Raw genomic sequence first — 25,791 nt, forward strand, 5'->3', positions numbered from 1 at the left:
CTATTACAAGAATATATGTAGACTAATAGCAATTAGAGTTGGTTCACAGCTACAATCCAAATGCAAGTTCATTTGAACTTGGGCGTTTAGTAATTAAATTTATTGGAGTTGAAGGGAGCAAGAGATACTCATACCAGATACACTGGCTTGATTACTAAAGCCAAGTAAGATAGTCTCCTGTGTTAGCGAGAAGTATGTTTCTATTTTCCCCCCAAGTTACACTCTCATAGTTTCAGTTGTTTTTTACCACTGTTTAATATACCAAAATATATAAAGCACCTATGTCACTTTATTTGCTTAAATCTGACTATTTGCATATTTAATAGGATTTAGTAGAAGCAATTTCGACCGGTATTGTGGCTACACGCTGTAATCAGCACTTTGGGAAGTGAGGTGGGGTCATGAGGTCAAGAGTTGAAACATCCTGATCCATGGTGGAAACCCTGTCTATATAAAATACAATTAGCTGGCGTGGTAGCACATGCCTGTAGTCCCAGTACCCGGGAGGGGTGAGGCAGGGGAATCACTTGACTGGGAGGTGGAGGTTGCAGTGAGCCCGAAATCGTGCCCGCATCAGCCTGGAGACAGCGAGACTCCGTTCTCAAAAAAAAAAAAAAAAAAAAAAAAAGAAAAAGAAGCAATTCAATACTCTTTTAAAAATAACAATGATTTAGATCTGATAAATATTAATTAGAAAATCAAACATCTAGAACTCTTGGAAAAGTCATTCTTTATGGACTGGGAACCAGGAAATATTCTGTGCCTTCTTATCCCACTGGAACTAAAGTGTTAGCTCTAAAACATATCAATAATAACAAAACTAAGTATGTTAGTAAAACAAAGAAAGGCCAGATGCAGTGGTGAGTACCTACAGTCCCAGTCACTGGGGAGGCTGAGGTGGGAGGATTGCTTGAGCCCGGGAGCTCAAGGCCAGCCTGGGAAACATAGCAAGACCCTGTCTCTACCAAAAAACAAAAAAGGTACTCCGGGGAGAGGCAAATACCAGTTGTTACCCTATTAAGAACACTTCCCATTTAAAGGACATACTATTAGGTGTGTGCTAAACCTTTAATATTTTAATCCAATCCTAGGAACACAACATGGAACGGTTACTGATTCTTTACATTCCATCATGTTCTCGTTTGAAGCTTCCTTCATTGGGCTCTAGATGGACAGATGTTCAGATTCATCCTATCTTTGCTTCATTTTCAATCTCACCTGAAAACCAACTTTTCCTGTGTTGTCACAGTGACAAACTTAAGTAGATACAAAATACAAAAGCGTGACAATGACAAACAGCAAAGTGTCAAGATGACCCATTACAGTTGAGATTAAATCTTATGACTTATTACTGTCATACTTGAAAAGTATTTCTTTAGCCAAAATTAGATAATACAATAAAGACTGTTATTTAGCACCAGCACGTTGTTGCAGGCTTTGGTTCGGGCTTCAGGATAATTTCATTATCAGGGGGTTGACTAAGCATTAATGGTTTGTGGCTCTTAAGCTTATGAGCCAAGGTCATAAATATAGCTTCCACGTGGTCATTATCATTGGGGTTTTTAGCAGACGTTTCAAACAAAGGCATACTGTGTGTGTCAGCAAATTTTTGTGCCAAGTCTGTGGGTACCTGAATGGCACTTCTCAAATCACATTTATTTCCAACAAGAATCCGTGGTATATCATTGGCTAGCAAATGTTGCTTGCATTCTTCTATCCAAGACGGTAGGCTATGAAAACTAGCCATGTTGGTCATATCATACACGAAGACAACAGCATGTACATTTCTGTAGTAGTGCTGAACCATGCTCTTTCTGAATCGTTCTTGTCCTGCTGTGTCCCATAGCTGGATCTAAAAATGGGAAGAAAAAGAAGAAAACTGAAAATCTCATTCTAATTATACATATCAAGAAATGTAATCATCTTGCACTGTCTTTATTATCTCTTCACTTAAAATATTTTGATTTCTCCCTTCCATAATGTCTTTTCAGTGTTACCTATGGGATCCAGACTTCATGATACCAGTTACCTCATAAATTATAATACAAGTGTCAGAACAAATATTTCAATACAGGATTTTCTAAATTTCTGTAAATCCAATTTGTTTAAATAAAATTATACCTCAAAATTTTATTTTAAAATGTTGAGAAAAACATAACAGGTGTTAACATGTTAAGCATTTAGTTTCTGTAAATTTGGTTACCATATACTCCTCTTTACCTTTCACTAGTCTAATTTAAAATATTAAACCTAGGAAAGATGTTGTTATGAGATCCAGCCTCCAAACAAACATACATGTATGTGTATGTCTATGAAATCCAGGCCCCCTTGAAAATTTAAGAAGGCTAGAAAAAAAGCAAGAATAAAAATACTCGACATACAATTAAAATGCTTAAAACTATAGATGTCAAAACTTACTACAAAGCTACAGTAATCAAGACTGTGAAACTGGCCTAAGATTAAACACATAAATCAATGGAACAGAACTGTGGATCCAGAAATGAACCCATGTATCTATAGTCAACTGATTTTTAACAAGATTACCAAAACAATGCAACAGCAGGAAAGATTAGTCATTTCAATAAATGGTGCTGGACAACATGCAAAAAATGAGGCTGGATCCCTACCTCACACCATATATAAAAACTTAACTCAAAATGGATCAAAGACCTAAATTTAAGAGCTAAAACTTTAATTCTTTGTAACCCTGGATTAGGCAATGGTTTCTTAGATATGATATCTAAAGCACAAGCAACCAAAGAAAAAAATAAACTGGACTTCATCAAAATTAAAAATATTTGTGCAGCCAGGTGTAGTGGCTCAGTACTTTGGGAGTCCAAGGCATCAGGGTCACCTGAACTCAGGAGTTTAAGACCAGCCTGAACAAATAAAATTGGAGGGTGGAGCAAGATGGCAGAATAGAAAGCTCCACCTATCATGCCCCCAACTCCCCAACAAGGACACCAAGTTAGTACTATCTACACAGGAAAAAAAAAAAAAAAAAAAAACTTCATGAGAACCAAAAATCAGGTGAGCACTCATAGTACCTAGTTTTAACTTCACATTGCTAAAAAAGGAACTGAAGAGATAGAAAAAACAGTCCTGAATTGCCAACACCCACTCCCTGCACCCCCAGCAGCAGCAGTGTGGTACAGAGAGCTTCTCTGGGCACTGGGAAAAAGAGAACACAGCAACTGTGAGACACTGAACTCAGTTCTGTCCTGTTGGAGCAAAAAGGAAAACCGGACCAAACTCAGCTGATGTCTACCCACAGAGGGAACATTTAACCCAGCCCCAGCCAAAGGGGAACCACCAATCCCAGCAGTCCAAACATGAGTTCCCACAAACCTTGCCCTCTGTGTCTCCAAGTAAACTTGAAAGGCAGTCTAGGCCACAAGCATTGCAATTCTGAGGCAAGTCTTAGTGCTAAACTAGGCCTAGAGACAGTGGCCTGAGGCAGGCAGGAGACATACTAAGACTCCAGCTGGGGTAGCCAAGGGAGTGCTGCCATCACCCCTTCCCTAACCCCAGGCTGCACAGCTCACAGCTCCAAAAAAGACCACTTCCTTCCATTTGAGGAGGAGAGGAGAGGAGATGAGAGGACAGGACAGGAGAGGGAAGAGTGGGGACGACACTGTCTTGATATTAGATACCAGCTCAGCCATAGCAGGATAGAGCACTGGTCAGTTGTGAGGTCCTCATTCCAGGCCTTAGCTCCTAGATGACATTTCTAAGTACATCTTGGGCAGAAGGGAACCTGCTGCCTTGAAGGAAAAAACCCAATCCTGGCAGCATTCATCACTGCCAAATGAAGAGCCCCTGGGCCCTGAAAAACCAGCAGCCATACCCAGGCACTATATTGACAGCCTTGGGTGAACCTCTGAGACTTGCTGACTGCAAGTGAGACTCAGCACGTAATCAGCTGTGGCGGCTATAGGGCAAAACTCCTGCTTGAGAAAAGCAGAGGCAAAAGTAAAGGGGACTTTGTCTTGTACCTTAAGTACCAGCATGGCCACGGGGGGCCTGTGGGGTCCCAGATTTCAGGACTTGACTCTTGGACAGCATTTTTGGACCTGCCCTGGGCCAGAGGGGACCCCACTACTCTGAAGGGTAAGGCCTAGGCCAGGCAGCATTCATGACAACCTGACTTAAGAGCCCTTGGACCTTAAGGGAACACTGGTGGTAGTCTGGCAGTACTCCTCATAGCCTAGGGTGGCAGTGGCTACAAGTGGGAAGCTCCTCTCCTTGGAAAGGGGAGGGAAGAGTGGGAAGGATTGTGACATGCAGTTTGAGTGCCAGCTCAGCCACAGTACAACAGAACACCAAGTGGACCTCTAAGATTTTTAACTCTAGTGGAAGGCACTTCTTGACCAATCTAAGACTTAGGGAAACTTGCCACGCTGAAGAGATGGACACAGGCCTGGCTGGCTTTGCCACCTGCTGATTGTAGAGTCCTAGGGCCTTGAGTGAACACAGGCAGTAGCAAGGGAGTGGTTACAGCAGGCCTTGGGTGAGACACAGTGCTATGCTGGCTTCAGGTCTAGTGCAGTCTAGACCTAGTGCAGAGGCAAAAGTAAAGGGGACTTTGACCTAGTGCAGTCATAGTGGTGGTGGTCACAGGGGTGCTTATGTCACTCCACTCTCAGTATTAGGTGGCTTAGAACAGAGAGAGAGAAAGAGAGACTCTGTATGTTTGGAAGAAAGGGAAGGGAGCAAGCATCTCTGCCTGGTTGAGAATTCTCCTGGATGTTGTCTAAGACCATCAAGGTGGTACCTCTACAAGTCTTCAAGGACCACAGTGTTACTGGGCTTAGGGTAACACCTAAGGCAGATACAGCTTAGATCATGACACTTAAGTCCTTTCAAATGCCTGAAAAGCCTTCCCAAGAAGGACAGCTACAAATAAGCCCAGACAGTGAAGACCTAACCCTTCATTGTCCAGACACAGAAGAATATCTACTAGCATCAACATCATCTAGGAAAACATGACCTCACCAAATAAACTAAATAAGGCACCAGGGACCAATCCTGGAGAAACACATATGTGACCTTTCAGAAGAGGATTCAAAATAGCTGTTTTGAAGAAACTCAAGATAACACAGAGAAGGAATTCAGAACACTACCAGATAAATTCAACGAAGAGATTCTTGAAGAATGCATCAGAGTCCTTTAACAGAAGAACTGATTAAGCAGAAGAAAGAATAAGCAAGCTTGAAGACAGGCTAATTGAAAATACACAGAAGAGACAAAAGAAAAAAGAATAAAAAACAAGGAAGCATGCCTACAGGATCTAGAAAATGGCCTCAAAAGGGCAAATCTAAGAGCTACTGGCCTTAAAGAGAAGGTAGAGAAAGAGACAGAGATAGAAAGTTTATTCAAAGGGATAATACAAAAAACTTCCCAAACCTAGAAGAAGATATCAAAATTCAAGTATAAGAAAGTTATAGAAAGCCAAACAGATTTAACCCAAAGAAGACTACCTGAAGGCATTTAATAATCAAACTCCCAAAAGTCAAGAATAAAGAAAGGATCCTAAAAGCAGCAAGAGAAAAGAAACAAATAACATACAATGGAGCTCCAATAGGTCTGGTAGCAGATGTTTCAATGGAAACCTTACAGGCCAGGACAGACTGGCATGATATATTTCCAACTGCTGAAGAAAAAAACCTTTTACCCTAGAATAGTATATCTGGCAAAAATATCATTCAAACATGAAGGAGAAATAAAGACTTTCCCAGACAAACAAAAGCTGAGGGGTTTCATCAATACCAGACCTCTGCTACAAGAAATGCTAAAGGCAGCACTTCAATCAGAAAGAAAAGGACATTAACGAGCAATATATAATCACCCAAAGATACAAAATTCACTGGTAATAATAAGTACACAGAAAAACACAGAATATTGTAACACTGTAACTGTGGCGTGTAAACTACTCTTATCCTAAGTAGAAAGACTAAATGATGAACCAATCAAAAATAATAACTATGATGACTTTTCAAGACATAATCAATACAATAAGATATAAACAAAACAAGAAAAGTTAAAAGTGGGAAGGATGAAGTTAAGGCACACAGTTTCTATTAGTTTTTTGTTTGTTTATATAAAGAGTGTTAACCTTTTATCGGGTGATATGGTTTGACTGTGTCCCCACCCAAATCTCAACTTGAATTCCCATGTGTTGTGGGAGGGACCCTGTGGGAAGTTAACTGAATCATGGGGGCAAGTATTTCCTGTGCTGTTGTCATGACAGCGAGTAAGTCTCAAGAGATCTGATGGTTTTAAAAAGGGAAGTTCCCTGCACCAGCTCTCTTCTCTTGTCTGCTGCCATGTGAGACATGGCTTTCACTTTCTGCCTTGATTGTAAAGGCCTCCCCAGCCACATGGAACTGTAAGTCCAATAAACTTGTTTCTTTTTTAAATTGCCCAGTCTCAGGTCTTTATCAGCACCACAAAAATGGACTAATACATCAGGTTAAAATAATGGGTTATAAGATAGTATTTGCAAGCATCATGGTAACCTCAAGCCAAAAAACATACAATGGATACACAAATAATAAAAAGCAAGAAACTAAATCATATCACCAGAGAAAATTACCTTCACTCGAGGAAGACAGGAAGGAAAGAAAGAAGGAAGGAAGACTATAAAACAACCAGAAAACAAATAACAAAATAACAGAAGTAAAATAAAATACCTATGGATTAACCAAGAAGTTAAAGATCTCTACAATGAAAACTATAAAACATTGATGAAAGAAATTAAAGCGTACACACAAATATGGAAAAATATCCCATGTCAATGGATTGGAAAAATCAATATTGTTTAAAAATGTCCATAGTACCAGATTAATTTACAGACTCAATGCAATCTCTATTAAAATACCAGTGACATTCTTCACAGAAATAGAAAAAACAATCCAAAAATTTATATGGAACCACAAAAGACCCACAATAACTCAAACTCTCCTAAGCAAAAAGAACAAAACTGGAGGAATCACATTACCTACCTTCAAATTGTACATCAGATCTGTAGTAACCAAAACAGCACAATACTGGCATAAAAACAGACATGTAGACCAATGCAACAGAATAGAGAATGCAGACACAAATCCACACACCTACAGTGAACTAATTTTTGACAAAGTTGCCAAGAACACACTGGGGAAAAGACAGTCTCTTCAATAAATGGTGCTGGCAAAACTGGGTATTCACATGTAAAAGAATGAAACTAGACCCCTATCTGTCGCCATATACAAAAATCAAATCAAAATGCATTAAAGGCTTAAACCTAAGACCTCAAACTATGAAACTACTACAAGAAAATACTGGAGAAAATCTTCAGGACACTGGTCTGGGCAAAGAGTTCTTTAGCATTACCCCACAAGCACAGACAACCAAAGCTAACATGGACAGTGGAATCATAAGTTAAAAAGCTGCTGCGCAGCAAAGTAAATAAAAAAGTGAAGAGACAACCCACAGAATGGAAGAAAATATTTGCAAACTACCCCTCTGATAAGGGATTAATAACCAGAATATATTAGGAGCTCAAATTCTATAGCAAAAAATCTAATAATCTAATAAAAAATGCACAAAAGATTTGAACAGACATTTCTCAAAAGAAGACATACAAATGGCAAACAAGTATACGAGAAGGTGCTCAACATCAACAATCATCAGAGAGATACAAATCAAAACTACCATGAGATATCATCTCATTCCAGTTACAATGGCTTGTATCTAAAAGACAGGCAATAACAAATGCTGGGGAGGATGTAGAGAAAAGGGAATCCTCCTACACTGTTGGTGGGAATGTAAATTAGTACAACCACTATGGAGAACAGTTTGGAGGTTCCTCAAAAAACTCAAAATGGAGCTACAATATGATCCAGCAATCCCACTGCTGGGTATATACCACAAAGAAAGGAAATTAGTATATCAAAGAGATATCTGGACTCTTTATGTTTTTTGCAGCACTATTTATAACAGCTAAGATCTGGAACCAACCTAAATGTCCATCAACAGATGAATATATAAAGAAAATGTGGTACATATGCATGATGGAGTACTATTCAGCCATAAAAAAAGAATGAGATCCAGTCATTTCCAACATCATAGATGGAACTGGAGATCATTATGTTAAATGAAATAAGCCAGACAGAGAAAGACAAACATCACATGTTCTCACTTATTTGTGGGATCTAAAAATCAAATCAACTGACTTCATGAACATAGAGAGTAGACAGATGGTTACCAGAGGCTGGGAAGGGTAGTGGGGTTTCACGGTAGGGGAGATGGGGATGGTTAATGGGTACAAAAAAAATAGAAAGTATGAATAAGACCTACTATTTGATAGGCAATAGGGTGACTATAGTCAATAATAATTGTATATTTTTTAATAACTTAAATAATGTAATTGTTTTTTTTTTTTTTTTTTTTTGAGACAGGACATTGCTCTATTGCCTAAGCTGGAGTGCAGCAGCACGATCTCAGCTCACTGCTGCCTCGACCTCCTGGGCTCAAGGAATCCTCCTGCCTCAATCACCTGAGTAGCTGGGACTACAGGTGCAAGCCAACATACCCAGCTAATTTTTTTATTTTTTTGTAGAGATGGGTTTTTGCCATGTTGGCCAGCTGGTCTAAACTCCTCAGCTCAAGCAACCTGCCTGCTTCAGCCTCCCAAAGTGCTGGGATTACAGGCATGACCCACTGCATCGGACTTGAATTGTTTGTAACTCAAAGGATAAATACTTGAGGGAATGAATACTCCATTCTCCATGATGGGCTTATTTCACATTGCATGCCTGTATCAAAACATATAATGTACCCGATAAATATATACACCTATTATGTATCCACAAAACTTTTTTAAAAGTTTTAAAATGAAATCAAAATGTTGTTTCATTAAAAAAACAAACAAAACAAAACAAAACAAAAACCAGTCTGAACAACATAGGGAGACCCTGTCTCTTAAAAAAAAAAAAAAAAATTCCTGGGGGTGGGCGGAGAGCCAGGCACAGTGGCTCGTCCCTGTAATTCCAGCACTTTGGAAGGCCAAGGCAGGCAGATCACATGAGTCCAGGAGTTCATGGCCAGCCTGGCCAACATTGTGAAACCCCATCTCTACTAATAATACAAAAATCAGCCAGGTGTGGTGGCAGGTGTCTGTGGTCCCAGCTACTCGAGAGGTTGAGGTGGGAGAATCACTTGAGCCTAGGAGACAGAGGCTGCAGTGAGCTGAGATCATGCCACTGCACTGCAGTCTGGGTGACAGAGCAAGACCCTGTCTCAAAAAAAAAAAAAAAAGTTTGTGCTTCTAAGGACACTATCAAAGTGAAGAGACAACTCACAGAATGGGAGAAAATATCTGCAAATAAAATATACCTGAGACCAGGCATGGTGGCTCACGCCTGTAATCCCAGCGCTTTGGGAGGCTGAGGCGGGCAGACTGCCTGAGTTCAGGAGTTCCTTAAGACCAGCCTGGTCAACAGGGTGAAACCCCGTCTCTACCAACAATACAAAAAATTAGCAGGGCATGGTGCATGTGCCTGTAGTCCCAGCTACTTGGGAGTCTGAGGCACAAGATTCGCTGGAACCCGGGAGGTGGAGGTTGCAGTGAGCTGAGATCGCGTCACTTCCAGCCTGGGTGACAGAACAAGACTATGTCTCAAAAACAAAAAACAAACAAACAAACAGAAAACAAAAAAAGGAAAAGACCCTTGAAATTCTATATTTAGCATTTAGAAAGATATTTTGGTAATAAATTGGATGACCTATATAAAAGCTATCCAAGGGAACTAGAGCTGATTTTTTTCTCTTTTAATAACATTTTCTGTAACTCAGATGTTCAAGCACCACTTCATCAATGAAAAATGACTTACAATGTTTTAAGCAAATTATATTCACAAGATAAAAAATAAAAAGCACACAAAAAGGAAATATACCAAAATATTAACAATGGTTGTCTCCAAGGTGATTTCTCCCTTTATTTCTACTTTTCTATTTTCCTTAACAGACATGCATGTCATTTATAAAAACAAACTTAAAAAAAAAAATGATTACACAGAATTTAGACCTGCCTCAAAGAACTGTGGATGTCCTCAAGAAATGTAAGCAGTAATGACAAATGTTAACCCCAGGCCGGGTGCAATTACTCACACTTGTAATCCCAGCACTTAGGGAGCTTGAGGTGGGAGGATTACTTGAGCTCCGGAGTTTGAAACCAGCTTGGGAAACACACTGAGATCCTGTCTCTACCAGCTTGGGCAACACAGTGAGACCTTGTCTCTACTTTGTTTCTACCAGTAAGACTCTGTCTCTTTAAAAAAAAAAAAAAAAAAGTTAGCTGGGAGTGGTGGCATGCACCTGTGCTTCCAGTTACTTGGGAGGCTGAGGTGGGAGGATCACTTGAGCCCAGGAGATTAAGGCTGTACACACTGAGATCCTGTCTCTACCAGCTTGGGCAACACAGTGAGACCTTGTCTCTACTTTGTTTCTACCAGTAAGACTCTGTCTCTTTAAAAAAAAAAAAAAAAAGTTAGCTGGGAGTGGTGGCATGCACCTGTGCTTCCAGTTACTTGGGAGGCTGAGGTGGGAGGATCACTTGAGCCCAGGAGATTAAGGCTGTAGTGAGCCATAATCGTGCCACTGCACTCTAGCCTGGGCGACAGAGTGAGACCTTGTCTCCAAAAAAAAAAGAAGTTTTAACCTTAAGAAAACCCTTTGTTTTTAGATGAGACTGACTAAACAATATTCCTCTTCCCTATTTAATAAATGGTGCTGGGAAAAACTGCTAGCCATAATCGTAGAAAGGCCTGAAACTTGGAAGTCCGTTTCCTACTCCTTACACAGAAAGTTCAATTCAAGGAATGGATTAAAAAGACTTAAATGTTACCTAAAAACATAAAACCCTAGAAGAAAACCTAAGCAATACCATTCCAGCGACATAGGCAAATGGGACAAGGATTCATTACTAAAACGCCAAACAAAAGCCAAATAGACAATGGATCTAATTAAACTAAAAGAGTTCTGCCACCAGCAAAAAGAACTACCATGAGAAGTGAAAAAGGCACCCTTTGCAAGAATGGGGACCGAAAACTTTTTGCAATCTACCCATCCTGACAAAGGGCTAATAATCCGAGAATCCTAACAAAAGAACAAATTTACAAGAAAATCAAACAACCCATCAAAAAGGTGGCGAAGGAATATGAACAGACACTCCCTCCAAAAGAAGACATTTAAAGCAGGCCAACAGACACAATGAAAAAAATGTCATATCACTGGCCATCACAGAAATGCAAATCAAAAACCACAAGTTGAGATACCATCTCACACCAGTTAGAATGCCGATCATTAAAAAGTCAGGCAAACAGAAGCTGGTAAAGGATGTGGAGAAACAGGAACACTTTTACACCTGTTCGGTGGGACTATAACACTAGTTTTCAACCATTGTGGAAACGTGTCGGTCCCACTCCTCAAGGATCCCAGAACTAGAAATAACCATCTGAACCCAGCCATCTATTACCGGGTATACCCTCAAAGAATTATAAACCATGTTACACTATGAAAGACAATGCCACACACTATGTTTATTTGCGGCAAACTTATCACAATAACACAAGACTTGGAACCACCACAAATGTCCATCAAATAGATAGACTGGATTAAGAAAATGTGGCACATATACACCATGGAATACTATGCAGCCATAAAAAAGATGATTCATGTCCTTTCTTGTAAGGGGACATGGATGAAGCTGAAATGAAACCCATCATTCAAGAGCAAACTATTGGAAGGACAGAAAACCAAACACCACCATGTTCTCACTCATAGGTGGGGAATGAACCATGAAACACTTGGACACAGGGTGGTGAACACAACACAGACCGGGTCTATATCATGGGGTGGGGGGAGGGGGAGGATAGCATTAGAGAAATACTAATTAAATGAGATTAATGGGTGAAGCACACCAAACCCAATGGCACATGTATACGTATGTAACAAACCTGCACATTTGTGCACATTGTAACCCCTAGAATATAAAGTTAATAAAAGAAAACAAAAACAAAAAAAAATTCCTCTTCCCATCAATCCTGTTCAAAATTCTATGCTTTCTAATCATATCAAGTCTTCCAGAACAGAGAGGTATGAAATTACCCCTTTTTTATTTTTATTTTTTTGAGACGGTGTCTCACTCAGCTCCCCCAGGCTGGAATGCAGTGGCACAATCATGGATCATTGCAGCCTCCACCTACCAGGCTCAATCTTCCTGCCTCAGCCTCCCAAGTAGCTGGGACCACAGGGGAGTGTCACCAGGCCCAGCTATGCTTTTAATTTTTTGTAGAGACTGGGCCGGGGGGGTCGCACTAGGTTGCTCAGGCTGGTCTCAAACTCCTGGGCTCAAGTGATCCTCCTGCCTTGGCCTTCCAAAGCTTTGGGATTATAGTCATGAGCCATCATGCCCAGCCTGAAATAACTCTTTACACTTTACTGGAGAGCCATAAAAGTAACTAATAATTGATGAGGCATTTACAAAGGAATATTTAAAAAGCTTCAAAATTTCTCCCACGGAATAACTAAATGATGGGAAGGCTTAGGGCTACTGCTGCCTGCTGCCTTCCAGGCCTGCACACTGAGATGAGGAGACAGGAAAGGAGCAGCAAGAGACCCAGCCTTTACAGGACAGGACAACTGATTAAAAACTGTTGGTCATAAAAGGCTAGAGAAAACTTTGAAGGAGACAGACAGACAGACAGTAGGCAAAAAGCAAAGCCTAGAAAACTCTTGAGGCTTAGCTATGAGTGGAATGGTTCATGATGTTTAAAAAAGAAGAGAAAATGACACTTTTGGACCCAAGGAAGTGAGATGCTTTCATCTGGTAAATGTTAAATTAGGAAATATTTTCAGAGAAATTTTTCCCAATTTAATACTTAAATATCTTAGGAAAAATGGCTAATATGTGCTCACACCAATCTTATTCCCATTTTAAACATTATAAAGACAACATAATATATACTTGGCCAGGCGCGGTGGCTCATGCCTGTCATCCCAGCACTTTGGGAGGCTGAGGTGGGTGGATCACTTGAGGTCAGGAGTTCAAGACCAGCCTGGCCAACATGGTGAAACCCTATTTCTACTAAAAATACAAAAAAATTAGCCAGGCTTGGTGGCACACGCCTTTAATCCCAGCTCCTGGGGAGGATGAGGCAGGAGAATCGCTTGAACCTGGGAGGCAGAGGTTGTGGTGAACCAACATTGCGCCACTGTACTCCAGCCTGCGCGACAGAGACTCCATCTCAAAAAATATATATATTATTATTTTTTACGACAGGGTCTCCCTCTCGCCCAGGCTGGAGTACAGTCAGCACAATCTTGGCTCACTGCAACCTCCACCTCCCGTGCTCAAGTAATCCTCCCACCTCAGCCTCCCGAGTAGCTGGGACAGCAGGAGTGTGTCACCACACCCAGCTAATTTTTGTGTTTTTTGTAGAGATGGGATTTCTCCATGTTGCCCAGGATGGTCTCGAATTCCTGGGCTCATCTGATCGGCCTCCCAAAGTGCTGAGATTACATGCGTGAGCCATGGCGCCTGGCCCAAATTCTTCATTTTAAAGGCAGGATTCCTTTCAAATAGTCACAAAACTTTGTTACTTGTCTTCTGAGGAAGCTAATATTTATTTATTTTAAAATTTTAACAGGGTTTAAGTGAACACAGACCAATACATGAATTAGCAGCACCCAGAACCAGTAGAGGTTGAGAGAGATTCCAGAAAGCTAAAATTTATTTCAAAGATTTGCCATTTGATTCTGTACACCAGACGCACAAATTTCTACTCCACATACAAAAAGCAAAAAGAGTTCTCTTGAGATGTTGCTAATACCAGTTATGATGTTGTTTTACAACTTAAAATGTTAACAGAAGCTCTTATGTTGTTCTTATATAGATGATCTTTCATGTGAAAGAAAAAAAAATGTGTTCTTTGAAGAAATAGGGGAGAAGGAAATTTGACCGCTAATTAGGGATGGAAAATTTGGATTAAAACCTTTAACATTTTAAGTCAAGCAAAAAGAGTATTAAATCAATTTAAAGTCAGATCATTTCTCATTTTGGATAATAAAACTACCAAAAGAGCACTCATGAACAACAATCTACTATTAGGATTTAGCAGTAGCTAGGTTGCCATTTTTGTTAAAACTTGATATTGGAATTTAGAGATTTATGAAGTATTATATAAAGGAAGTATACGTATATATGAATTGTTTTTTTTTTTTTTTTTTGAGATGGAGTCTTACTTTGTCACCCAGGCTGGAGTGCAGTAGCACGATGTTAGCTCATTGCAACCTCTGCCTCCCAGGTTCAAGCGATGGCAGGCATGAGCCACCACGTCCAGTGAAAAGTTTTTTTAAATGAAAGATTAATTACAGAATAATAATGGTGATAAGGAAGAGAGCAAGCGGTGAGAGAAAGGACACAGAGGCAAGACCTGTATTCCCAGTACAGTTACCAACTTGTATAACTTTGATCCAGTCACTTAGCCTTTCAAGAGGCTGTTTTAATCTTAAAACCTGGGCTAACTTCTGCAACATTATGGGCTCATCTTTTTTTTTTTTTTTCCAATTAGTTATTGCCTTAGAGGAAAAAAATACAATTTGGAACAGTAATCTCGGTTATCCATCCTCTCTCCCTATTCTTTCACTTTTTCCCCCCCCATTGCCATCTCTCTCCTGAAGGAATAAGCATTTACTCTTAAACTATTAATACTGATTTGGGGCTTAGCACATTCCAAGTATACTCCAGGAACTCTGCTAAATTCTTTACATGCTCTTATTTTAATATATACAACCCTATGTAATAATTACCCAATCTTCAGATGAGGAAATTGAGGTTTAAGCAATTCACCCAAGGCCACAAAATGAGTAAGTCTTAAGGCCAGAATTTAAACCTAGACTGCCTGATTCTGTAGAGAATGCATGTTGTTTCTCCAGCCTAACCCTCATTCTCCCTTCTATTAATAACACCCTGTTTTCCTTGGGAATCAGCCCTCTCCTGCTTTTCATTCACATGAACCACTGCTCCCAGAGAGGGCGTGTGACCTACGTCTGAACAATCAGAGCATCACACCCCCCACTCCCTGTCACTACCATAGTTCAGGAAATGGGCATGTAGGACTGTAGTTGGAACTGGCAGACAGAGAAATTTACTTCTAGGCTTTTTAGTTATGTGAAACAATAAATTACATTTTGCTTAAACTAATTTTCTTAGAGTCCTCACACAGTCTCCAAAGCAAGAGATCTTGACCACTGATTCCAGAGAAGTAAGTAATTCTCTCTCTTCTCAACACCTCTGAATGTACACACCAATGCTGCCATCTTCATAAGAAGTGATAGAAGAGAATCATAGGCTTCTGAAATCAGGGTGGAAGAACAATAGGAATTCTGACCTGGTTCCTGGGATCCTTCAGATAGTAGGAAGGCCTGGGTCTATGAAAATGTATATTACTTACACCATGCCAGCCCCAGGACCAAATCCTAGCAATTCAAAGTCTTTTTCAGACCAAACCCAACTGCCCAAAAGTTTCTGAGCTACGAGATCACAAAATTCCTGAGCATTCTTAAGATACCTTAATTGCTCATTCTTATTCACTGAATTTCAATGCATATCAAATCAAATCAAGAGAATCAATTTGGTATCTCTCCAACCACCAACACCACATTTTAAGAAATAAAGTATCAATTTGATTCTGTTTTAAGGTAGGGTACAAGGTGATTTCATATAAAATATTTTTTGACTTATAAACATTAATTTACTTTTAATGAAGATCAACACAGAACAAAAATTAGGATAAGTAACCTAATCGATACTTTATATTTATACAGCATTCACTGAATGTCATCTTCATCATGCTATAAAAAAGTTTAACAAAATTTCTACTCTTCTCTCTAGGCATGTTAGCTACATTTTGTTCTATCTGTGCTTCCAAACTTCAACTTCATGTGCATAATTATTTCTCCTGTGTGCCAATCCTATATTTGTAGCTGCCAATCAGATATTTCCATTTGAATATAGGACCATCTTAATAAACACATGACTAAAACACAATGTTACAGAATCCGTCCAAATTCAATGTTTCACGTAGTCTCCCTTAGCTCCACTACCTACCTCCCATCACCCAGACTCAACCTCACTCATCTAGTCCTCTTCTTTCTCATCACCAAAAGCCAGTTACTGAAGCCTTTGGCTTTATCTTCAAAATACCTCTTTTATCACCCCTTTATTTTCCCCTGTCACCTCAATTCTGGATTTCCAGAGCACCCTACCAACTGATCTCTCTGCCTGTATATATTCAACACTTTTCCCTGAATACTTACTACGTGGTTTAAGAACTGAACTAGGTTGGGCACAGTGGCTCACACCTGTAATCCCAGCACTTTGGGAGGCCGAGGCAGGTGGATCACGAGGTCAGGAGTTCTAGACCAGACTGGCCAACACGGTGAAACTCTGTCTCTACTAAAAATACAAAAAATTAACCAGGTGTGGTGGCAGGTGCCTGTAATCCCAGCTACTTGGGAGGCTGAGGCAGGAGAATCGCTTGAACCCAGGAGGCGGAGGTTGCAGTGAGCTGAGACCATGCCACTGCACTCCAGCCTGGGCAACAAAGGAAGACTTTGTCTCAAAAGAAAAAAAAAAAGAACTGAACTAGACATTGGAAGAAGTCTGTGAAATTACCAGACATGGATTCTGCCCTGAATAAAACTTAGTAAGGGAGGTAAGACAGGTACGTACGAAATGAGACAGAGATCATCTAAACGTTCAGGGTAAGGTGCTAAAAGAGTTCACAGAAGGAAGTAGAGTGAAGGTGTGAGAAGACTTTTTTTTTTCTTAAGAGACAGTGTCTCATTCTCTTGCCCAGGCTGGAGTGCAATGGTGTGATCACGGCTTACTGCAGCCTCCGACTCCTGGGCTCAAGCAATCCTCCTGTCTCAGCCTCCTGAGCAGCTCAGACTACAAGTGCATGCCACTGCACTTGACTAATTTTTTTAAATTTTTGGTGAAGATGGGGCTTCACTAAGTTGCCCAGGCTGGTCTTGAATTTCTGGGCTCAAGTGATCTTTGGCCTCCCAAAGTGCTGGGATTACAGGTGTGAGCCACTGGAATCCGGCTGGCTGCAAGTTTTTTTGTTTTGTTTTGTTTTGAGATGGGATCTGTTCCTAATAGAAACAACCCCATTAAGAAGGGGGCAAAGGACATGAACAGACACATTTCAAAACAAGACATACCTGTGGCCAAAAAGCATATGAAAAAATGCTCAACATCACTAATCATTAAAGAAATGTAAATCAAAACCACAATGAGATACTATCTCACACCAGTCAGAATGGCTATTATTAAAAAGTCAAAAAATAACATATGCTGGCAAAGTTGCAGAGAAAAGACAACACTGCTGGTGGGAGTGTAAATTAGTTCATCCCCTGTGGAAAGTGGCGTGATTCCTCAAAGAGCTAAAAACAGAATTATCATTTGCCCCAGCAATCCCATTATTGGGTATATACTCAAAGGAACATAAATCATTCTGCCATAAAGACATCTACACACGTATGTTCATTACAGTACTATCTACAATAGCAAAGACATGGAATCAGCCTAAATGCCCATCAATGGCAGACGGGATAAAGACAATGTGGTATATACATACCATGGAACACTATGCAACCATAAAAAGAACAAGATCATGTCCTTTGCAGCAACATGGAGTCGGAGGCTATTATCCTAAGCAAACTAATGTAGGAACAGAAAAACAAATACTGCATGGACACAAAGGCGGGAACAACACACACTGGAGCCTCCTGAAGGGTGGAAGGTGGGAGGAGGAAGATCAGAAAAAATACCTATTGGTACTATGCTTAATATGTGGGTGACAAAATAATCTGTACACCAAAGCCCTGTGACATGAATTTAACTATACAACAAACCTGCACCTGTACCCCCGAACCTAAAATAAAAGTGTTAAAGGGGAGGGGGGGACAGAGACAGGTTCTGTTGGAGTGGCTCGATCATAGTGCTCTGTACCCTTGAACTCCTGGCCTCAAGCAATGTTCCCACCTCAGCTGGGACTACAGGCACACGCCACAACACTCAGCTGGAATTTTATAATATAATGGGGGAACCACCCAGGGCGCTTGAGTTAGGGGAGATAAATCTCTTTGAAGCACAACATTCATCTGGCATTTCGGCAACAATGTACAAAATAGATTGAGGACCGGGAGAACAGGTGAGCTGCTTCAACTGTTAAGGTGCTCCAACAGTTCAAAGAGAGGTTAAAAAAAGGACTTGAACTAGAATGTTGAAGACAAGACAATTAACAGAAAGTGTGCAGGTGGAAAACCAATTGGACTCAGAGAGCAAAGGAGAGGGGTGACACTACAAGGATAAGAAGGATTACAGCAGTACAACCTAGGTGAATTTTGAATTTCATATGATTTTCATGTGTCATGAAATCTTATGATATTTTCCCTAAACATTAAAAAATGTAAAAAATCATTCTTAGATTGTGGCCATGTAAAAACAGGCAACAGACCATTTTTGACCCTCAAGCATAGTTTGCTAACCCTTGTACTGTATCATAATTCTCTGCGCTTATCAAAATGTCTTCTTTCCAGCAACTACTCATTAAATATTTGTTTTACCAGTGTGGGGAGAGGTCCTGATTATTTTCCTTTAGTTAATATGTTAATATTAACTAAATTGCACTTAACATGGGAACATTTCATTTCCACTGCTACAAAAAAGTAAGCGACTAAAATGTTCAAGTAGGAACTGCTGACCTCTAATGGGAGGCTGGATTAAATACAACACCAGGCTTTAACAGGTTGGTGTGTGTCTGTCACTGGAAAATGACTGTGCAAAAGGAATACAATTAGTCATGAAGGGGATACACACACAAGGAAGGAGCATAAGGATTAGAGTTAGGAGTCTCAATTTAAAAGCCTAATGTATTTTTATTTCAGGAATTTAATTTTATAATTTTATTCGACTTCCGAAATTTCGCAAACAAGATTTTCCTCTTTCAATTACACGCATGTATTGCTTAGGAATGGATTAGCAGATATAGGCTTTCTTACATTGCATAAAACATTTTAACGGATTCTGAAAGGGCACTGTCGTTAAGTCATGCTTTCTGAAAATTTTCTAGTCCACGATTATCAAAACATTTAACACAATATCTCATTTTTATCAAACAAATAATGTCTAGAATGGCATTTTACTAGTAAAGTGACATAGACCTTTCCAGCTTTAAGATGAAAAACTAGGAAAATGTCATTTTAGATCTGGCTACAATTTTCCAAAGACATAATACGAACATTTCAGCAGCACTTAAGATGTATTACAGGTTAACAGAAAAGCAGCAGAAGCAGCACACAGAATAAAGCTCTTTATATCACTTTTCAGTTTTAGAAAAAAAGGGCACTAAAAAAAATTAAGCTCGTGGTTTTAAAAAAAAATGCCCAACATAGTTATATCTTTTCCTACTATAGAAACCTCAGAACATGTCTGTAGTCATTTCAACCACAATAAAAATCTCTCTCAAGTCTCACCATTGGTGGCACAAATCAATGGCTAGGGCCTTAAAAGAAAAACAATCTCAGTATCCAAGTCCACATCAATATAACAGGTTAGGCTAAAGTTCGGTAGAAATAATCCCCCCAAAAATATTTTCTCCTTGCTCTTCCCAACCAGAATTATCAACTCTGTGCTCCCAGATTTGTCATACCTGTGGTTCTGTCTTATTTATCACTGCCAGCACTCACTTCAGTAGTTAGGTAATTGACTTTATACACTGCACATGCTTTGTATTTTTTCAATACTATTATCTCTTAAATTTGCACCTGATTCATCTGTGATCTTTAAGTATAAACGGCAACCCAGGAACAGATAAAGGGCCCTCAAATCCCAACTCCTCCCCCACCCTCATTCTCTCCACTTTTGAAAGAATTTCCTACTTGCGTTTTTGTTTTTGTTTTGTTTCTGAAATTTCTCTCCCCTTAGCTGTCTACCTATGCCCTCCACTATCTCTGCTTTCAATTTTGGGTGCACAACTGCAGAACTAATGATGGCAAATAGGAAAAATAATGTTAAGCCACCAGGAAAGACAAAGAATCTTTTTAAAGGTACCAACTATGAACCAGGTGCTTCATATATGCCCTCATCTGATCCTCACAGCAGCCTAATAAGGTATTATGATCCCAGTTTTTCAGAAGAAAAAAACAGACTCTGAGAGGTTAAAGAATCTGCCTAAGGTCCATGGTGACCAACTATTTTGGCGTGCTCAATACAGGGAGTCCCCGGGATGTGAGACCCAGTTTCAAAACCTGGACAGTCTTGGGCAAAGTTTGTCACCCTAGTAAGGACACATAGCCCATTCCTACCCTTTCGTAGGTTCAGATTTGAATCCAGGTTAGTTGGGCTCCAAAGCCCACGTACTTCCCAGATTCCTGCTTCTCCCAAACTGAACTCCCTTCGAACTTCAGAAGCTCCATTATTTTTCACCCCAAAGGCTTCTGGGCCAAACCTAATTCTGGTGAAAAATATTTAGCCTTTTATTCTATCTTTTCTTCTGCAAGTATACAAATCTTTCTAAACTCCCTAATATAAAGCACCCCAAAACCACCACTGAGGGCTCATATGGGACATGAAATACTAATGTGAAAATTAAAAGACAAAAGCACCAAAAAAAGGTTAATTTCTTTTAACCCTGCTTACTTCACCTCTACCATCATTAGCAGACCCAATGGGGTGGGGGTCGATGATTAGGGAACTGAAAAATAAATTGTTCTTGCCTCAAAGATACGAGGGCAGGAATGTCTGAAGCAAGCCTGTTCTCCCACCACTCCCCACCAAGAGACTGAGGTAAAGATGATCTCTGATTTAAAGCAGTGGTATAAGGCAGGGTAGTTCCACCTATGTTTTAAGGAGTGGCATCAACAGGTGGCATTTAGTGGTGGCTTGCTATGAAGGTGTGTCTAAGGTTTATACCATCAAGAGTCCTAAGCCTTGTCATTGATCCTCATTTCACTGTTACATTCCAACCCCTCAGAACCTCAAACCTGCCCTGGGGCCTATACTACCTTCTCCACTATTACTGTCACTCACTGTCCCCAGTACCAGGGACCATCAATAACGACTTAAAGGGAATAAAGAATTAGAAGCGTGTCTGAGGTGGCATCGTGAGAAATGCTTTTGGCAACCTGGGTAGGAACTATCACATATAGAATATTTCTGCAGGAAAATAGATTTTTCTAAAATCAGTATCATACAGAAACTACTATAGCAAAACTGTATGCAAGAGAATACCTAAGTATTTCCTCAAAGGTAATGAGCTTTACTTCCACAATACCTAAGGCACTGCTCAAATGAATGTTTAATAACTATTACAGATTAAATGAATTTTCCATGCTAGCGAAATATCGTTTTTCCTTCGTTCATATTTCACTGACTCCCAGCACATGACACACAGTCAATGGGTCGGTAGATAAACCCTACACCCTTGAACTCAAAGTGTGGTCCACGGACTAGCTGCACCTGCATCATCCGCGAGATTATCAAATCATAAACTGCATTTTCAACAACTAGATCCCCAAGGAAATCGCATGCACACTGAAGTCTGAAAAACAGTGTCTCAGAAGTTTGCTGTATATGAATCCTTCCAATCCCCAACTCCAATCTCATCAGCATGAGAAAAAAATGGAGCACACACACACCGTGCACAGACAGGGCCAGCGACCAGCCCACGGTGGGACTGGGACACCTGTCATCCCGTCCTCCCCAACAGTTCCCCATCCGCTCACCTTGATCCGCTCCCCATCAATCTCCACCGCTCGTTCTCGGAAATCCACCCCTATCGTGGCCTCGGTGCGGTCAGGGAAGCGGCCAGCGCAGAAGCGGTAGGTCAGGCACGTCTTGCCCACATTGGAGTCGCCGATCACGATTATCTTGAAGATGCGGGAGCGGGCAGGAGGCAAAAACCCGGAGGCCCCTGACACCGCCCCACTGGACGAAAAGCTTGCCTCGAGCGACGACTCCATCTCCTCAGCCATTCCCCCGACCCGCCCCAAACTGAGGCAGAGGAAAGGAGACACAGAAAGGCTGAGAGATTACACCACCTCGAGCTCGCGCGCCCAGCCGGCCAGTTCGGCTGCGCAACTTCCCAGGAGCCACCGCCCACCAGCCCCGAGCGCGCCTGCGCACCTTCCCACCCCACCCTCGCCCGCACAGGTGTGGCGCCCGCCCACCCCGCCGCACTGAGCCGCCTGCTCGCGGCCACACGCCACGCGTCACTCGGGCTGGCGCCGGTCTACCTGGGCAGGCGTGGGGCCTGTCAGGGGCTTTACGGCGGCGCGGAAAGCCAGCCTGCCGAGAAGCTGAGCCGAGCGCCCCAGGCCCAACGCCCCGGCTGACCCAGCCCCGCCACGTCCAACGTTCCCGCCCTCTGGAGGAAGCCGCGCAATCACTCCGGGGGCGGGGAGAGACAGACAGCTGAGAGGAAGGAGGGACCATGGGCGCTTTCTCGCGAGAGGGCCGCAGAGCCGCCTTTGACGGGGGCGTGTGCCTGGAGAGCGACGGTAAGGATGTCGCCGGGCTCCAGCGTCGGGTCGGTTCCGGCACCGATGTATCGTTTGGTTGCCCCGGAGAGGAGGCAGGTTCCCTCAGCTTGCCGCTGGGGATGTGGCATCGGCTGCCCTCACCACCGCCGCCGCCTCTGTGAACTGCGGGAGTTGGGACGGCGGCCAGGGCTAGATGGGTGGGACGCGAGTCATCGCCGAAAGCCTGCCTGGTGCGGGGCGCGCTTGGAGGCGAGCTCTGAGCCGCACTGAGTTTTGAAGTCTAAGGTCTCGGCAGGCGCATTGCTGTGGGCTGCCGGAGAGCAGGCTGGAGTTCGAGGCCGCCCACCGGAGAGCAGGCGAGAGTTCGAGGCGTAGGCACAGCGCATTTCGCTAGGCATCCCCCAAGTCCCCAAGAATATCCGCGTGATCCTTGTGACCGCAGTTTGTTGGGTTAATGTCCCCAGCCCAAAAAGTAGAGCACATCACATGTCGGCCACCTGGGAGCATTGAACCTGGGAGTCACTAGGCGCCTCTGGTGGAAATAAAACTCATTATGCCCTAGTTGTGTCTTAGTGCCTGGGTGACGATAATGTAGCGGTTAAAGATTAACTGAGCGCACTTAGAGGTTGTCTTTGTCTACCTAAGGAAAATATCAATAGATTAAACCCCCAACCTTAAAGAATCTCCGTGAGTTCTTCTGAGGAAACGTCCTATATTGTCATACAAAAGGTCCCAAATATGCAAACAGATTGCTTTTTGTTAAAAGTTTGTTTTGTTTTGCAGTGACATCTGTTTGAGCAGATGAATATGCCATTGGCAAAGTCAAGGACTGTCGGAGAGGAGGACATGGCAGGCCTTAACTAAAGTGAGGGGGACAATTGGGCACTAAAAATTACAGGAAAGGAGATGAGCTGCTTATTCCATCAGATGAGATGAAAATGTAGTCAGGCCGGGCGCGGTGGCTCAAGCCTGTAATCCCAGCACTTTGGGAGGCCGAGACGGGCGGATCACGAGGACAGGAGATCGAGACCATCCTGGCTAACACGGTGAAACCCCGTCTCTACTAAAACTACAAAAAACTAGCCGGGCGAGGTGGCGGCGCCTGTAGTCCCAGTTACTCGGGAGGCTGAGGCAGGAGAATGGCTTGAACCCGGGAGGCGGAGCTTGCAGTGAGCTGAGATCCGGCCACAGCACTCCAGCCTGGGTGACAAAGCGAGACTCCGTCCCACCCCCCAAAAAAAGAAAATGTAGTCAGAACAGATGAGTGGTAGACCTTAAACATGCCCGGAGTTGCCGGGAATTTGCAACAGCCTTGAGATAGAGTAATTTCTGTTGCTGTAGAAAGACTTTCTACAGTCACTAATATACCAAATTATGTTCGCTAGAAAAAAAGTTTACTTACCAAGTTTATAGAAATGGGTGAAAAATCCTAATTACTTATCTGTGAGGTTATTTTCATGAAGGTTAATCATCCAGAGACTATTAGAGAGCCTCGGAATATATTTCTTCTAATCTACTCTACCTATCCCATTCAAAGGAGGGAATCTGAAGATTTAAGGATGAAGAGCAGTTGAAAACTGAAAGCTGTGGTTAATGGGAGAATTTCAAGGATGGTGAAAAAACTCAGCATCATTGCACCCCTGTTCTTTTTTGTATTGTGGACTTTTTAGTTTAGATCTTGGTAAGCTGCATCAGAAATTCTTTATGCAGAAATTCTTTACGCTAAGTCTAACACACTTTTTGGGGTATTGCTAATTAAATCTTTGAATACTGTTTTTGCTGTTTCATGATTATATGTTATGTCCTACCAGCTAGATTGCCAACTCTTGACTACTGACTGGAAGTTTATTGTTTATTCAGCAAATAATGAATTAAGTCAGTGAAGTGAGAGATTTTGTATGTAAGGATTGTTAACTTGAACATTTCACCAATTACACACAGTTCTGCCCCACTTAAATTTTAAAAATCATTGTTGGCTCTTGATATCGTTATAAGGAGTTTTGTATTTTCAGCTTGTATTTTGAGAGTGTCCTCATGTGACTGAAGTATGTGCTACTCTTATTAATTGAATAACCCCAGAATCTCCAGAATTGATAATTGGAGGAGATTCTGCTGTTGGGAAAAATGGATGGATTATGCAGCCCTGTTTTTTGACAGTTCATTTTATCCTTGGAGTCACTGCCACGTGGCCTCAAAGTGTGAACATGTAACGCTTTCATTAATACTTTGCTACACAGCTGAGCAGAAACTGTAAATTTGGATCCTTTGTCAGTACAACTTAAAATGGAACAATTTCAATGGCTTAGGGTAAGATAAGTATGTAAAGATACTTTTGTAATAGAAGAAAAGACATCGGATATTAAAATCACACAGTAGTACCTGGGTGTGGTGGCTCATGCCTGTAATCCCAATGCTTTGGGAGGCCAAGGCAGAAGGACTGCTTGAGGCCAGGAATTTGAGACCAACCTGGCCAACATGGTGAAACCCCATCTCTACCAAAAAATACAAAAATTAGCCTGGTGTGATGGCCCACGCCTGTAATCCCAGATACTCCGGAGGCTAAGGTGGGAGAATCGCTTGAACCAGGGAGGTAGAGTTTGCAGTGAGCCGAAATCACAAAACTGCACTCCAGTCTGGGCAACAGAGTGAGACCTCCTGTCTCCGAAAAAAAAAAAAAAAATGTGGGTGTGGTTGTGTACACCTCTACTTGCTGCTACTCAGGAGGCTGAGGCTGAAGGATCTCTGGAGCCCAGGAGTTCAAGTCTGCAGTGAGCTATAGTTGCACCGCTGCACTCCAGCCTGGGTAACACAGTGAGACTCCCATCTCTAAAACATAAAAGTAAAAAACAGGCTGGGCGCGGTGGCTCATGCCTGTAATCCCAACACTTTGGGAGGGTGGATCATGAGGTCAGGAGTTCGAGACCCACCTGGCCAACATGGCGAAACCCCATCTCTACTAAAAATACAAAAATTAGCTGAGCGTGGTGCTGGGCACCTTTAAACCAGCTGTTCAGGAGGCTGAGGCAGGAGAATCACTTGAACCCCGTAGACAGAGGTTGTAGTGAGCCAAGATTGTGCCATTACACTCCAGCCTGGGTGACAAGAGCAAGACTCTGTCTCAAAAGAAAAGTAGAAAACAGAATAGCGTAAGGATAATCTTATATACAAAATAAGACTACTCAATTTCAGCATTTTTTT

General features: G+C 41.7%; 1 protein-coding gene across 1 annotated transcript; it reads right to left on the reverse strand.

Annotated features, from left to right (window-relative positions):
- Window positions 1-653: 653 nt before the first annotated feature.
- Window positions 654-22,608, reverse strand: RAB33B (RAB33B, member RAS oncogene family). The gene is made up of 3 exons (XM_017863171.1): window positions 22,348-22,608; window positions 21,838-22,105; window positions 654-1,852 (listed from the first exon to the last, which is right to left on the reverse strand). Exons 2-3 carry the CDS (start codon window positions 22,084-22,086, stop codon window positions 1,412-1,414), a joined length of 690 nt encoding a protein of 229 aa, XP_017718660.1. The 5' UTR covers window positions 22,087-22,105; window positions 22,348-22,608; the 3' UTR covers window positions 654-1,411.
- Window positions 22,609-25,791: the final 3,183 nt, after the last annotated feature.

The sequence above is a fragment of the Rhinopithecus bieti genome, unplaced genomic scaffold (genome assembly GCF_001698545.2).
Source record: "Rhinopithecus bieti isolate Rb0 unplaced genomic scaffold, ASM169854v2 scaffold_68516, whole genome shotgun sequence".
Taxonomy (NCBI): Eukaryota; Metazoa; Chordata; class Mammalia; order Primates; family Cercopithecidae; genus Rhinopithecus; species Rhinopithecus bieti.

Bases quoted from the DNA above. Each gene is read 5' to 3' on its own strand.
- RAB33B (XM_017863171.1), bottom strand. From the start codon at position 22,086: ATGGCTGAGGAGATGGAGTCGTCGCTCGAGGCAAGCTTTTCGTCCAGT. The intron at 1,853-21,837 runs GTGAGCGGATGG...TCCCATTTTTAG, and splicing joins TTGATGGGGAGCGGATCAAG to ATCCAGCTATGGGACACAGC.